General features: G+C 42.8%; 1 protein-coding gene across 2 annotated transcripts in view; it reads right to left on the bottom strand.

Annotated features, from left to right (window-relative positions):
- Positions 1–1120: 1120 nt before the first annotated feature.
- The window catches only part of LOC136636899 (neurabin-2-like), a 53114-nt gene continuing 37558 nt past the window's right edge, over positions 1121–16676 (bottom strand). Inside the window, exons 17-19 of one of the 2 annotated variants that reach the window (XM_066612238.1) lie at positions 11220–11336; positions 4920–5108; positions 1121–2816 (exon numbers count right to left, since the gene is read on the bottom strand). In XM_066612238.1, the coding sequence (XP_066468335.1) occupies positions 2649–2816; positions 4920–5108; positions 11220–11336 (474 nt within the window). In that variant the 3' untranslated portion in view covers positions 1121–2648. The remainder of the gene's footprint in view (positions 2817–4919; positions 5109–11219; positions 11337–16676) is intronic. The other variant, XM_066612239.1, reaches the window with a different exon arrangement.

A 16676-nucleotide genomic window follows, 5' to 3' on the forward strand; every position in this document is an offset into this window, starting at 1 on the left:
CAGAGCCAGACTTGCACTTTACTGAGTTTGTGCCAGCCTCAGCAGTTTGTTTGTGCCAGCCTGGGCAGGATGACACTGGGTGGGAGAGCAGCAGGAGAAACTGAAGCAGGGAGGGGATGTTTTGGAGCAGGGGACAACTGTTGGGGTTGGGGGGGTCAGCTACGATAGCACAGGCTGGATCCTAACCCCCATCCCTAGCCTGAACAGCTTTACAGGGGTTGCTTGTATTTGTGCTTGCAAAAATCACAGGTGCAGATCCAAGTAGCCCCATAGGGCTGGCTGGTGCACAACATAGGGTAAGCGGAATAAAATCTGCTTACCCCAGTTTGCGCACCAGCCTGCACATACCTTGCCCTGGATTTAGCACAGGTCAATCGGGCTGCTTATTCTAGCACAAGTTAGGATTACACCCTTATTATTTAGTAGATGGCCAAGAACACATGACTGGTTGCACCAGAACTTCAACACAAAGCTCTTCATACTGCTAGCAGATTAAGCTTCATGATGCTGCAGCACTTAATTGCATGCCAGAATCTTGGAATAAGCTGCTTTAGCTATTGATATTTATCAGCAACCATTTGTCCTTGTAGCTATTAGCTGAATGAGGCTTCTAGGAACTCTAGAATTAGAAGGGCCCTTGTAAATTAAGTTGATTCCCCTATGTCAGTGGTATTCAGACTGGAGTGTTGTGATGCCCCAGCCTGAGGGCCCTGGCCTCTGCCTCCTTAAGTGGTGGGGGCAGGAGGGAAGGCAGCTGCAGGGGCTGGGATGTACTCACCAGTCGCTGCAGCAGCCTTCCTGGGGAGCCCTGCGCGAGCACCTGCAGGGCTCCCTAGCCGTTTTGAAGTGAAAGTAGAGCAATTGCACTCCACTTCTGGTTTTGCGGAGGTGGAGCGCAATCACTCCACTTTCACTTCAAAGCAGCTAGAGTCCTGCAGGCGCTTGCGCAGGGCTCCCCGCACCCCGGGAAGGCTGCTGCAGTGACTGGTGAGTACATCCCAGTCCTTGCAGCCCCCCTGAGCAGCGCAATCCTGGAGATCGCATCGCTGCCTTCCCCCAGCCCCCGCTGCTTTCCTCCCTCCCCTACAAAGACTTAGTGGCTCTCAAACTCTCCCAGAAAGATTGAGAACCACTGCCCTATGCAAATATCTCTCCAATTTCCAGCAAGTTACTATGTTTTGGATTCTCCCCACATAATAACAGCAGATTGGCCTAAACTTTGCCAGTAGCACAAAAAGCTTTTACACATTGACTCAAGCAGCAGCTTGAAAGAAGCATCATCCATTTCAGAATTATTTCTAGATCTTATTATTCAATCAAAGTTCTATTATGAACACAGCAAGCCCTTTATTTTGAAAGGATTCAAAATGAGTATTATTGCAATGCATTTCCATTTAATTTTCTCCCAGAATTTAGACTTGGCAGTTAATGTTTTCTTACAAGTATGTGAAATATCAAAAATGAAAATGCTTTCATTTTATCAGGAACACATGACTAATTCACTTTTTTACTTGTATAAGATAATCCATGACAGACATACTAACTAATCCAAAGTCATCTTTTTTTGAATGAAATTTATTCTGCTTTTCAAAAGTGTCACTCTAATGGTGTTATTTCTCTACTCCCCGATCATGGCATTACCCACTACCAGATGGTAACTGTGTTTTACACTATTCTGGAAAACAAATTCAACTCATAAAAAGGAAGAAGTTTTACAATCTACTGTGTAATTATATACACAAAGCAGAAACCCAGTGCTTCATTGATGCTTTTTCTGGCTATTCCCACTGTAGTAGTATTTCAAACTTGGAAGACCAACAGCATTTAAAAATTAGCAAAAATATAAATTTTGGTCCTCGAGTCGGAAAGCAAAACGCATGTATTACAATCTGATCTTACTCGTCACATGAACTATAAAACTATTACATACAAAAGTGTATAAAACTGATCTACAAACTTTGAAATCCTGTTCCAACATACTGGACAATTTAGAAACTTAGTGTTATCTTATTTCAGAAATAAGATTCAATTCACAAATTATATTACTACAGTAAGTCTTGAACTTAGAATGGACTCTGGAAAATACAGGATTTAAAACACTTCATTAAATTTGAAATACGATTAAATTAATTTTCTATTTTTAAACTTAATTTTTCTCTATACAACACTAGTGTCAAGAAACTACCTCCAACAAAATGTAATGATGACCCGATATCTCCGCACCAGATATCCAACATTACACTGCAATTTGTGTCAGATTCTGTTTTACATAAACTGTGTATACCATTTTGAATAAACGCTTTGGGGAGTTAATAGCCAAATACAAATATACACATTACTGAAAACAAAGTTAATTTACTGTTCATTAGTATAAGCAATAACCTACATATAAAAAGTTGAAAATATTTCATTTAATGAATCCCATAAATGGAGAAGGATTATGGAAACTGGAGGTAAAAAGCCTGTAATGTAAAAGTAGTCTTTCCTCCTTGCCCCATCCATAGTTACGCAGCAATATACAATTGTTACACTTCTTCAAGTTGAAGTCTGTAGTAAAATAAAGATTATGAAGCATTACACTGGTAGAGTTCTATTTTAGCCCTTGACACTACACCAGTGTGTAGCTGGATATGGCATCTTAAATTGTGTTAGCAGCTTGATTCTACAGTAGCAACCGCTCTGCCACCTCTCCGAACATCCCTTTCTTTCTTCTGAAACTTTTCTTTTTGTTTCTCCAGTTTTTCTTGTGCCTTTTTAATATCTTTAATTTTCTTTTTTATGGTTGATCGGTCGTTTTGATTGGATACTCCCAGGGCCTATGAAAGAAGAAATATACTCTATTACATTAGAGAAAAGTAATAGGACATAAAAAAGAACATGCTACAAATTTGATAAATACAAGCATGTATTACATAGGAAAAACTAGCAGCAGCGTTACAGTACAACTTTTAGCCAGAAGATGGCAACATTTGATAAGTGGAAAGTCCTTATCAGATTCTTGAGCAGTGCACATTTTCAGAGTGCAATTTATTCAAAACATTTAGAATTCTCACACTTGTTCCACTCATATAAAGCCTTTAAATAAATCTGTACTGTCACAACAAATTTAGTACAGAACAGTCTCAAACTGTGGGTCGCAAGCCTATTTCAGGTGGGTCCCCATTCATTTCAATATTTTATTTTTAATATATTAGACTTGGTACTACAATGGTATGTGACTGCATTTGGAGAAATGTGATAGACCTGTACTTTTAACAAGCTACTATGTATATTCTTTTAACAATGGGACTTACTCCTGGGAAAGTGGGTAGGATTGCAGCCTAGGATTGTAAAAAATTTTTCCGGCTTGATGATGTCACTTTTGGTCATGACATCACTTCCAGTGTGTCCTGACAGATTCTCATTTGAAAAAGTGGGTCCCAGTGCTAAATGTGTGAGAACTACTGGTGTAGGAAATCAGCCCAAGAAGTTGTTATGTTTAATGGGAGCTGTACAACACCCTGGTGTTCAGTGCATCATTATGTTCAGAGATTACGACAAGTAAGAATTACTGTGATAGCGAAAAGGTCTAGAACAGTGGTTCCCAGACAGTTTAAGTGGAAGCTCCCTTGACATACTGGGCCATTGGTCACGGCTCCCTATTAGTGCTATAATTCTATGCATTTAAAGGGCAGTGGGTTTTTTGCAAGGATTCCACAGCACTCCTGGTTGGATTCTGCAGCTCCCTGGGGAGCCACAGCTCACAGTTTGGGAACCACAGTTTGAAACCAGTGTTTCCCAAAAACTACCCTACCCCCTTTAAAAAGAGAGTCTTCTCCATATAAAAACAAAACACCCCCAACAAAATAAGGAGAAATATGAAGGTCAGTCTGCAATCCTTCCATAAACATTTCAAGCGAACACTCAATTTATGCCAGTCTTCATAAGGATAGATTAACAAGCATAGAAAAATTACGAAAACATGTTTTGCTTCAGCAATCAAATAAGCTATCTGTAGAGACTGTGTAATCTTGCATTAAGGTTTTGAAAGAGAAAGTTGAAGGGGAGGAATGAAAAGCAAGGTATTCTATTTTCAGACAACATATGGTTCAATGGGTCTCTTCCACTCAAGGGTTCTATGAATAATTACAGGTTTGGGGGTGGAAGAACAACAATAGTATGTCTGAACCAGAGTAATAAAACTAGCAGTTTTTTGTATTCTGGAGGGATGTAAATTTTAGCAAATCACAAGTCATTTTCAAAATTTTGTAGCAAATGGCTTATCTGTGCTGCCAGTGAAATTTATACTAGTGAAATAGTTCCGGAACTTTTTAGTACCAGGACCCAGTTTTTAAAATGACACTCTATCACAGTGATTTTCAACCTTTTTCATCCCATGGCACACTGGCAAGGTATTAAAATGGTCAAGGCACACCCTCAGTTTTTTGACAATTGAAAAGGCACACTGTGCTGTCAATGGGGGGCTCACATCCCCAAAGGCCCTAGTGATAAATGATTCTCTCCGAAATTCCCACGGCACACCTGGGGACCATTCACGGCACACTAGTCTGCCACGGCACAGTGGTTGAAAATGGCTATTCTATCAGGACCTAACTAGGTTTATCAGACCTAGGCGATCTAGATAGAAATAATATTTGGTTATTTATTTTTAAGTAGTAATAACCAGAAAAAAGACCCTCAAATGTTTATCTCCCTATATTTACACATGCTTGCAAATTGCAGGAGTTGAGCTCTCTGCAGGGTAATTAGCAGGTACAGTATCTGATTTTTGAATAGCCTGAGGACTTGAGGTAATTAGTTATCAGATCTTTGCATCACCCTTTGTCAACCCACCAGCAGGTCCCAACTCACAGTTTGGAAACCACTGTACTACTGATTTAAAGTAAGGAGTACAGATGCACACCAGAACTCAAGCTTACCTTCAATCTTTCACTGTCAAGCAGCATTAACTGTTGTCCATCTATATTCTTGGTTGTGAACTCTGCAATGTACTGCTCCATGTTCATTCCCATTAGCCAATGGCATACCTGTTGTGTTGTCCATTCAGAAATGGGTCTACTGTGCCACTGATTTTGTTTTCCTGTAGTTGATGGTTCATCATCTAAAGCCTAACCAAGAAAAATCAAGCCATTACTATATACATAATTTAATTACTCATTCATTTCAATTAAATACAGTGTTTCTAATGTATCAAATCTTCAAGGACTTGTACAAAGGAATCAATTTGAGGAGGGTTATAAATCTTAAATGTGTTTAACTACTAGATTTTCAAGGGAGCTTGCATTTCACCAAAATTTTAGTTTAGCATCTTTTTGAGAGAACTGTAAATTTTTTTTACAAAGAATAAAATGCCACTACATCTGTCTGAGAATTCCAGAACTCTCATTCTGAACATCTTTATGGAAAAGTAGATCCCACTGGGTTGGATCCAAATGTGCTGTTTGTCACTTGACGCTAAAGTGCTACATGCAAAAAAGTGAAACTAAATCCACATACTATCTTCTGCTTGTGCAATAACTCATGTAATCTCTTGCACACGAACAATAATGAAACCTGCTACATAATTCCTTATTATATGAACTCTTGTGCAAATGCTTGCCTAAGTAGGGTTCCCGAACAGTGCTACTCATGGTTCTTGGGAATCAGATCATTAAGCGGATGAAGCAAACATTCTTAGTATCACAATTTTAACATCCAGAACTCTTTAGTGCACCACAGTACTTTAAGACACTGTGGGCATAATCCTAACCCCTTATGTCACTGCTTCCAGCACTTCCAATGGGGCATGTGCTGCATCCGGCAGTTGGGTGTAACTCATGGAGGCCTCCTCAAAGTAAGGGAATGTTTGTTCCCTTACCTCAGAGCTGCATTGCCCTTATGTCAGTGCTGGAAAGCACTGACATACAGGATTAGGATTGCGCCCTGTATGAGGTAACTGAAGTGTATTATAATTTGGTCAGTCTGATTATAAAACTGAGCAAGTTTGGTAAGAGAAGTAAATTTAAATGACTGCAAGGGATCTCTCAATGCTTGTCTTCTGAGGTAACACTCCGTATCAGGGTCATTTGCAGAAAACCCCATTCTAATGGTTGCTTACTGTACATCCCAAAACTTTCTTGAATCTGAAACAAGGCCAATTCAAAGGGGAAAGAAGAAACAGTAGTGAAACCTGATTTTAGAGTGAATACTACAAGCTACAGACAAGACGACAAAATATCCTTTGTATCAATTGATTTGGAGACACAGGTTCTATTGCCACACCCATCTGATGGGGCAGTGGGAGGCAATTTTTACAATTGTGCATTTAAATTATGCAGAGAAGTTCTATCTTGGTTTAGATGTGTTAACTACAAAAAACAAAGACAATGTGTGTTGGTTTTCCACTAGGTGTGTGAATCACTTATTCACACTAACTTCCTGAGACTCATAAAGGATGTGTAGATGAGGATACGGACATATTCTCTCCCCCCCCCCCACTTCCCCCTGGGAATATTATAATTTCCAAGGTCAGAAACTTCAATTAACTGTTCTTTTCTCTAAAGTCAGCATACAGCCTTTGGCTGAAGACAAGATAACTTATTACTTACTCAAGGCTATTTACTAAAAACCACATAACATTCCATGCCAAAAAGAGAAAAGGCTCAAAATACATCAGAAGTTTATTATTATTTTTATTAATAACAGTATTTATATACCGCTTTCCAACTAAATGTTCACAAAGCGGTTTACAGAGAAACCGTATAACTAATCAAATAACTAATGAGAAAATCAAATCTACAGAGAAATCAAATAACTAATGGCTGATCAAATGGCTTTATGCTGATCAAATGTCTATAGAGAGTACGTGCATTCAGATCTACAATACAAGTTGTAATAAAACAAAATCGATTTTATTCATTTTTACCTATAGTAATTATTCCTAAAACTCCACTCTAAGAAAAAGGTTTCCCCCCTCTGCAGAAACTTGGTTTGAAGAAAAGTGGAATGCAATCAACACTTTTCTATCTGGCTTCCCTTAGAAGTGATTTATAAACTTACTTTTATTTGGGACTGTGTGCTCTTTGTAGCCCGTAAGACTTTTTAAACCTTCCATTCCCTATGTCGTAGAAAGTTAAAAAGACCTCCAGTTTAAATCCAACTGCTGCATTGGCCTTGGTGACTATGGTCAAATTAAGCTCTCCATATGCTCATACAGCTATGCATAATACCATAGGTTTCAACAAGTTTCCACTGCAGTTAATTGCACTGCTCGTAGACAGAAAAGGTACTTTTGGTTTAATTTTTAAACTTAAATTGAAAAATGAGACGTTCATTTAATACGTCTTCAATACGTTGGACAAACTGTAAATAATCCACAGCTCTGATCTACCTCCACTGAAATCTTTGGGGGATCATATGAAAACCCAGCAGGAACCACAAGTTAAGAATCACTGGTTGTATGAATTTAAAAGCAAAACAAGTTTCAAAGACACAACATAAAAATGAGCTACTGGTAACTAGCATCTACAAATAGAGAACGCCACTCTCTAGCCAGTTCCAGTTCACCAGATATCAAGGCTTCTGCCACCTCCAAAAAAGTGAATTTTTAAAATAAGCAAGTGTCAAAATGTTTACTCAAACAATTTTACTTATATTTTTATTGTCAAGACCGCAACTCATCCTCTCTCCAATGCAGATAAAAACACTGCTTCAATACTGTACTGCTGAAAAGGACAGCCAAACACAAGATCAAATTCCAACATTCTAGTTGCTTCCAGAAAACAAAGAATAAAATATATACCTGTAGATCTGAGTGCACAAAATCCTAAAGATGATTGGGGAAACAGACAGAAAAAGAACCTGCCTTTCTAAACCCTTACAAGTAGGAAGCTATTTAAGAGAAAAATCACAGAAGGCCAGCTATGCATATACACAAAAGTCGCTCAATATTATGAAGCTCCAAATGTCCCAGAAGCAGAAAATTTCCCTAAGAGTGCACCTCCACACTGGGTGACCACCACAGACTAGATGTCATGTATGACCTCTGTAAAACTCAACAAAAAAGACTAACTTTAGCTCATGACACAAAATCTTCTTCCTAAATTCTGCACAGGTATGAAAGAGCCACTTTATAGATTCTTTAAAAGTTTTGTTTTCTACTGATCTAAAACAATAACTGGGTACAATTGGGTACAGATCAAAAAATTATGCAGTCTAAATAAAAGTCTGAAGCGTACTTACCTTACAAAGGAATAAAAAAATTATTTCTGTGAAAAGTATGACCACATGCTATTTGCATAAATCTTAATAAGCATTTGAAAAAGTAGCCATGATCATAAAGTATGTTGCACTGACCTGGCGGCACTATTCATTACTGAGCTACATCTCTACACATTAAGGATGTATTTAAAATGGGAAGCCCAACAGTGCTGGTGCAATAGGGTTGCACAGCTCACCCTGCATCCTGCGCTGAAACTGGGCAGACTAGAGGTCTCTTTGTGGTAAAGGAATATTTATTCCCTTAATCCATGTCAAGACACAGTCTGCCCAATGGTGCTCCTCGCATCTGCGCCAGTTAAATCGCAGCCAAGTCAGTGTAGCCCTGTGTAGAGCTCTCGGGCCTGAGACGGGGGGGGGGGCGAGGTAATGGTGGAAGCCTTCTCCACTGTCCCCATCCGCCCCAGGCCTGAACCACCTCCTTACTGCTCCAAAACACCCTCTCCCCTGTGCCACCCAGCGCAGAACTCACCTGTCACATCGGCCAGTCTGCTGGATTCAGTGTCGGTGGGATGGCACAGTTCTTCCCTCCAGCACACTCTACTCATAAGTCATCACGAACATGCTTTATGGTATGTTTGCGCTGGCACTAGCCCACATTAGAATCAGGTTGTTAGTTGACAAAGTTGGGCCCAATCCTATCCAACGTTCCAACACCCAATCAGCTGCAATGCAATTCTGAGGTAAGCAAACAAATGTTCCTTTACCTTGAGGAGGCCTCTATCACTGCCCTTCCCCACTGCAACACACAGTGCAAACCCCATTGGCAAGCTTGCATGGAAAGTTGGATAGGACTGGGGCCTAACAGAACCACTTTTCTCTTTAGCTATCTCAAATTTCCAAAGGATGCAATTAATACATTAGATATACACTGCTCAAAACAATAAAGGGAACACTTAAACAACACATCCGAGATCTGAATGAATGAAATATTCCTATTAAATACTTCGTTCCTGACATAGTTGAATGTGCTGACAACAAAATCACACAACAATCATCAATGGAAATCACATTTATTAACCCATGGAGGTCTGGGTTTGGTGTCATACTCAAAATTGAAGTGGAAAAACACACTGCAGGCTGATCCAACTTCGATGTAATGTTCATAAAGTAAGTCAAAATGAGGCTCAGTAGTGTGTGTGGCCTCCACGTGCCTGCATGACCTCCCTACAACGCCTGGGCATGCTCCTGATGAGGTGGCCTCCCAGACCTGGACTAAAGCATCCGCCAACTCCTGGACAGTCTGTGGTGCAACGTGGCTCAGGTGGATGGAGCGAGACATGATGTCCCAGATGTGCTCAATTGGATTCAGGTCTGGGGAACGGGCGGGCCAGTCCATAGCATCAATGCCTTCATCTTGCAGGAACTGCTGACATACTCCAGCCACATGAGGTCTAGCATTGTCCTGCATTAGGAGGTACCCAGGGCCAACCACGCCAGCATATGGTCTCACAAGGGGTCTGAGGATCTCATCTCGGTACCTAATGGCAGTCAGGCTACCTCTGGCGAGCACATGGAGGGCTGTGTGGCCCCCCAAAGAAATGCCACCCCACACCATTACTGACCCACTGCCAAACTGGTCATGCTGGAGGATGTTGCAGGCAGCAGAACGTTCTCCCTGCCGTCTCCAGACTCTGTCACATGTGCTCAGTGTGAACCTGCTTTCATCTGTGAAGAGCACAGGGCGCCAGTGGCGAGGTTGCCAATCTTGGTGTTCTTTGGCAAATGCCAAACGTCCTGCACGGTGTCGGGCTGTCAGCACAACCCCCACCTGTGGACGTCGGGCCCTCATACCACCTCATGGAGTCTGTTTCTGACCGTTTGAGCAGACACATGCACATTTGTGGCCTGCTGGAGGTCATTTTGCAGGGCTCTGGCAGTGCTCCTCCTGTTCCTCCTGGCACGAAGGCGGAGGTAGCGGTCCTGATGCTGGGTTGTTGCCCTCCTACAGCCTCCTCCACGTCTCCTGGTGTACTGGCCTGTCTCCTGGTAGTGCCTCCATGCTCTGGACACTACACTGACAGATACAGCAAACCTTCGTGCCACAGCTCGCATTGATGTGCCATCCTGGATGAGCTGCACTACCTGAGCCACTTGTGTGGGTTGCAGACTCCGCCTCATGCTGCCACTAGAGTGACAGCACCGCCAGCATTCAAAGGTCACCCAAACATCAGCCAGAAAGCATAGGGACTGTGAAGTGGTCTGTGGTCACCACCTGCAGAACCACTCCTTTATTGGGGGTGTCTTGTTGCTTGCCTATGATTTCCACCTGTTGTCTACTCCATTTGTGCAACAGCATGTGAACTTGATTGTCAATCGGTGTGGCTTCATAGGAGGACAGATTGATTTTACAGAAGTGTGATTGACTTGGAGTGACATTGTGTTGTTTAAGTGTTCCCTTTATTGTTTTGAGCAGTGTATATAAATTCACTGTCTAACAACTGAGTCATACTCTGATGAGGTGCTGCAATATTAAAATTCAAAGCTTGTTTTAGTTCATTTATAAAAGAAAGTACAAAACCATGGATATGATTAGTAAACAGTCAAATACGACATACAGTATATACCTCAAACTAGAAACTATGGAGAGCAAACACCACCTTAATTATGATTCTTCCCAGGGTACATATTTCAGTGTTAAGTTATAAAAATATTAAGGTGCAATAATAACCTACCACTTTGATTGCAAGTAACCCTAATTGGTATAATGTAGTCCACCTATTCCCAAATTATGCGTCCTGGACCCACCAGTGGGTTTTGACCCAATTTTTGTTGGGTTGCAAAATTGAAAGGGCATCTTAGGATATGTGCATCAAGGGGGAAGCACTGCTGCCCAATCACCATTACAGCCACACCCCTAGGCATTTATAAATTAGGCAATAGCCTCTTTAGGGCCTCTAAAAAGTTTGGGAACCACGGATGTACTCTGAATCAACAATACACACAGACACACTGAAACTCACCTCATTTGAAGAGAAGGTTAAAGTGTGTGAACGCCCTGAAAGATTTGGCTCTGTCACTAACTGTGATAGATCACAACTTGATTTGCTATGGTTTGAATCATCTATGACAATTCTACTCTGCAAACAAGTGAAAATAATGTTTTGTTAACTTACCCCTAAGAATAATGAATCACAAGGAGACACAGTACCTTAAAATGTTTCCACAGAAGTACACAACAGTTAAGATTAACAATAAATTTGCACTACCTTTATCTGTAGGAATATACTATACTTTTCCTCCATATACAGTATACAATTTTTAGGTTTTTTCCCCCTAATGTGTAGGAACACACTTCCAGAAAGTTTTAATTGTTTACTAGATAGAATATTTTCAACAATGGTGAAGTTATTCCCCTTCTAGAGGTAGCTGTCTCTGGCTGCAGTGTTATACACACACTTAAACCAGAATGAGTCCCACTGAATTCAAATGGGCTTATTTCCAAGTAGACATGCATAGGATTGTGCTGCCAATAACTTAGAAGTGATCTTTAGAGTGTAAATTGAAATCTCAAATTCTTGATGTTTCTCAGGAAAATATTTGGCTGCTAGAACAGGGGTAGGCAACCTTAAACACTCAAAGAGCCATTTGGACCCGTTTTCCAGAGAAAAAAAAAACCTCAGGAGCCACAAAACCCTTTTGACATCTAAAATGAAGATAATACTGCATATATAGTTTTTTTTTACCTTTATGCTCTTATAGGTCCCATTTTTATAATGTAGCCCCCTCTTGTAGCTTTTAGTTAGTTTTGTCAAACATTCTTGTCCTGTGTTTTCAGACGCCTGGTCCTCTATGGTGTTTTGCCTGATTCCAAGGCCATTCTCTGCCTGGAGAATTAGGCCCACTTTAAGCAAATTAGCTCCCCTTCTTTCCCCCAACAAATGACCCTGGTTCTGCCCTGCAGTCCTGCTAGACCCCACCTCCAGGGTAGTTCGCCTGTTCAACCTGCAGAGGTCCTTTCTCCTGCCAGCAGCCTCCCACCACTACAGGAGACCCTGGGTCGTCAGCAGGTCTAGGGCACAGCAGCCACACTTCAAACTCCAGTGTCTCCAACAGTCCGTTAGTCACAAAGTCAGTCAGAGTATCCAGGGCAGAGTCCAAAGTCAATAAGCCAAGTCACAGTCCAAGGTCAGATTGCAAAGCCAGTCAGTCAAATCAGTCAGAGTATCCAAGTCAAAGTCAATAAGCCAAATCAGTCAGTCTCCTCTCCTACCTCCAACCTGCACTCCTTCTACAACCCACACCCCCTTCCTGCCTCAGGTTATATCCCTGAGGGCCCTACAGCCTTCAAGTGGCTGCAGCTGTGCAGCACACTCTGCTGGATGCCCAGGCCTTACCCTTAAAGGGGCCACTGCTGACACCACATCTACCTCCTCACCAGATTTTCCAGGATTCCAATACATCTGCTTATCTTACATGGATACTAAAGAAATCCCCCCACCTTCCAGAGGCACCCTGCTGGAAGGAAAAAAGGACACAGACTCCAGAGGTGGGGAACAGAAGAAGCCAGAGCTGGGGGGGGGGAGATGGGGGCAGCCACAGGCCAGCTTCTGCCCTGCCTGCCTGCCCTCCCTCACTCAGGCTGCAACCCTCTCCACACTATTCTGGGGGTAAGCCCCATTGACTACAATGGGACTTCTGAGCAGACAAGTTGGTTGGAGCTCTCAGGTTGCAGTCCTCTCCACACTTTCCTGGGAGGAAGCCTAACTGACTATTTGTGAGTAGACCTGCATAGGAGGGGGCTGAGGCTGCAGCCCTCCACACCTTCCTGGGAGGAAGCCTCACTGACTACAGCGGGGCTTACTTGTGAGCTGACCTGCACAGGAGGGGGCTGAGGCTACAGCCCTCCACACCTTCCAGGGAGTAGCCCAGGGACTACATTACAAACAGACCTGCCGGGCGCGGGCTCCCACTCACCCGTCCTTGCGCTTGGACTTAAACAGGCTCCAAGGCTGCAATCCCAGGCACCCTTTCCTGGGAGTAAGCCTCATCCGCTGTAATGGGGCTTACAACTGAGTAGACACGCATGGGAGCAGGCTCCAAGGCTGCCATCCCAGGCACCCTTTCCTGGGAGTAAGCTTCATCCGCTGTAATGGGGCTTACTACTGAGTAGACACACAGGATATCTCCTCTGCTGTGGAGGAAAAGCCTCTCCTTGCACTGAGTGGGGACCTGCACAGGGAAAGGCGGCCTGCAAGGGCTCGCAATGGCTGAGGAGGAGGGCGTCCTGCTGGAGAGTTGGGGAAAGGAAAAACAGGGAGCTTAAGCCTGCAGAGCAGGCAAAATTGAAAAGGGAAACCAATGCGGGGCAGGTGGGGGTGGAGGGCACTGAGCTCAGGGGTCAGAGGGAAGCAGCCTGTCCTCCCAACACAGGTGCCTCCTGTCATCCCCTTTGCCACTTTCACCCGGAGGAGCCGCGGGTTACCGACCCCTGTGCTAGAACAACAACGCAAACATGGATATCTTCTACAAATTTTCACCTTCATTGCTATATTACTGTAGAAAGTATACAGTGCAGACCTGCGATTTTCAACCTTTTTCCTTTTATGGCACACTGATAAGGTGCTAAAATTGTCAAGGCACAACTATCAGTTATTTTACAATTTACAAGGCACACCTTGCTGCTGGTGGGAGGCTCATATCCCCCAATGGCCCTACTAATAAAAGACCCTTCCCCGTGGCACACCTGCAGACCATTCGTAGCACACCAGTGTGCTGTGGCACACTGGTTGAAAACAGCTAGTGTAGAGAGATATTAGGTAACCAAATCTGTCTTAATCTAAACTGGCTTGCCAAAATCTACAGGGTCAGAGGTCGTGGTGCACAATAACTCAGCTGGAGGCCACACCGGCCTTCCAGCTTCCTTAGAAGGCCTCCCAAACGCAACCAGAAGCTATTTTGACGCAACCAGAAGCTATTTGGTTCGTATCAGCAACTTCTAGTCACGTCCAAGAGAGCCCACTGTAGTTTAACTATTACTGATCCATCACTTACAGAAAGTAACAATACACACTATAGATAACTATATTACGCACTACTGCAAACATTTTGGAACACTCCAAAATCAAATTGGTTACAATTCTGTCTCCACAGTATACTTTATATCTGAAGAGCAACATGTTAAACACATTTTTCTAAACACCAGAAATGTAAATGCAACAACTTTTGAGCCTTTACAGCTAGCAAAATAAATTGTCAAGTATGGCAGTTGTGCACTTGTGCAAATAAAACAACTTGCTGCCCTAGTGCAACATGTTTGGTCTTTTTGTCTGGTGGGTACCTCAAAGATCTCTTCACTACCCCTGCCACTCATTTTCTTGGTTATGTACTAGTGATGAATCTCTGTATTTCCCTGTGCTTCCCCAGGTCTTTCTCCCCTGTGTTTCTGTGTATTTTCTATTTTCCTGTGTTTGGGGTCATTTTCAACCCCAACCCACCACACCCCGCTGTTCCACAGCTGGGATGTACTTATAGGCAGCCTTGTTGAGGACAGCAACATGGACATTCTCTGTCCTGAGTTACACAGCCTAGATTCTCCTTCCAAGGGGCCAAAACATGTCTACCTTGCAGGCCCATAAGAAGAGCAGAATTACTACTGCTTTCTTCTGCAAGAGTTTTTCCTTTCACCATTCCCTGCCATCCTCTGCTTTTATCAGTCAACAGGGTAGGTCTGAATAAGTACTTATTCTGCACCTCATTGGAAAATGTGAGGTCTAGCCTAGTCTCTAAAGTGGGAGGGGGGATGAAGGTGAGAGGCTCTACCAGCACTTCAGTATTTCCTTATTTGTTGAGGGACTCATGGGAGTGCTCTTGAGTGTTTTATTTTATCCTCACTTCAGGCTGAAAAGTAGTTTCTGGTACAAAACTGGCGATCAAACCTTTTGCCACTCCAACTATACTACACTGGTCTACAGCTATTTGTTCTTGCCCCTAAACCTCATTCTTCAGCTTGGATAAGAGGCAGCAGATCTACTTTTTAATTTGCTTTCCAGCTGTGGTCAAATAAAGGAAGAATTACATCTTATTGTCAGAACATATCTTTTATATGTTCAACTAACTAATTGGCAAATGTTAATATCACATCTTTGCTTCTAATGCCCTGAACCCCCTCTTCATATAGACAACATAATTCTATCCCACTTCATTACTCCCACCACTGAATTTAACAATTTCTCTGATTGTTCACACCATTCTTAGGCAACTGTTAGCATCATCAAATACAATAAAAAGAATTTAAAAGTGAATTGTTAGAAGACAGACAGTGCTGAGAGTGGATTAAAACCATATACGAAGCCAGATTAGTGTATACTTGTGTATAAGTTGATCTCATGGAAAAGTTGAGGGCGAGTGATAAGCCAAAATACAGGTGGAGCCTCTTTATTCATGAAATTTCTATCCATGAATCTAGTTCGAAGGTCCCCAGCACCTGCATGGAGTCAGACTTGGCCCCACCTGCGCCCTCTGGAGGTGAATGGAGCTGTCTCCAGTCGCCTCCAGAGACTCTTAAGAAGCCTACGTGCAGCCTCCACAGACCTCAAAATGGATTCCAGAGGTCCTAGAAGGGCACTTATGGTTTTCGGACCTCTGGAGGCCATACGGAGGCCTGTGGAGGCTGTGCACAGGCCTCAGAAGAGCCTCCAGAGACAACTGGAGCACAGGTCCAGTCACCTCTAGAGAAGTGGCCTCTGAGGCTTTCACAGGCCCGCCTTTTCTGCAGGCAGCCTCAACAGGCCTCAGAAAGGCCTCTAGAGGTCCTAGAACGGAACTTCCGGTTTTTGCCTGAAAACCACAACTGCCCTTCTAGGACCTCCAGAGGCCATTTTGCACGCGGCCTTCACAGGCTGCAAAACAGTTCAGGATGCAACCGGAGCAAGGCTCCGGTCGTGTTCAGAGCTCGGTGGACCCCGAATTTCGCATGACTTGGTTTCATGCAAAATTTGATATTCGTGTGGATTCCAGGAACTGAATCCTCACGAATAACAAAGCTCCACCTGTAATGGAATTCACTATGATCCGTGGATAAGTCAAGGGCAAAGCTTAGGGGTGTATGAAAGTCTTTGCATTTGATACAGTATAGGTTGAGTCTCAATATTTGCAAGGGTTCTGTTCCCAGAACTCACTTGGATGGCAAAAAATGCACTAAAGCAAATCAATTTAAAAAACAAAGTCCCTTTGATCTGATGATTTAAAAACAGCCTTGCTGACCTTTGTGATGTTAAGACAGAGTCATTAGGCAGACAATCCATCAATCAGTCTCACTCCAGGCAGCCAGTCTCTCTCCCTTCACAGAGAGCAAAGTGATCTTTCTTTCACCTGGTGGGGAAAGGGAGGAGTCCTTTTGCATTGGAAAGAGAATCAGGGGACTGCCCTCTCTCGCATTAGCAAGGCTATTGTTAAATGACTGTTTTCTTTTGATTTAA

This window comes from Tiliqua scincoides, chromosome 1 (assembly GCF_035046505.1).
Source record: "Tiliqua scincoides isolate rTilSci1 chromosome 1, rTilSci1.hap2, whole genome shotgun sequence".
NCBI classification, from domain to species: domain Eukaryota; kingdom Metazoa; phylum Chordata; class Lepidosauria; order Squamata; family Scincidae; genus Tiliqua; species Tiliqua scincoides.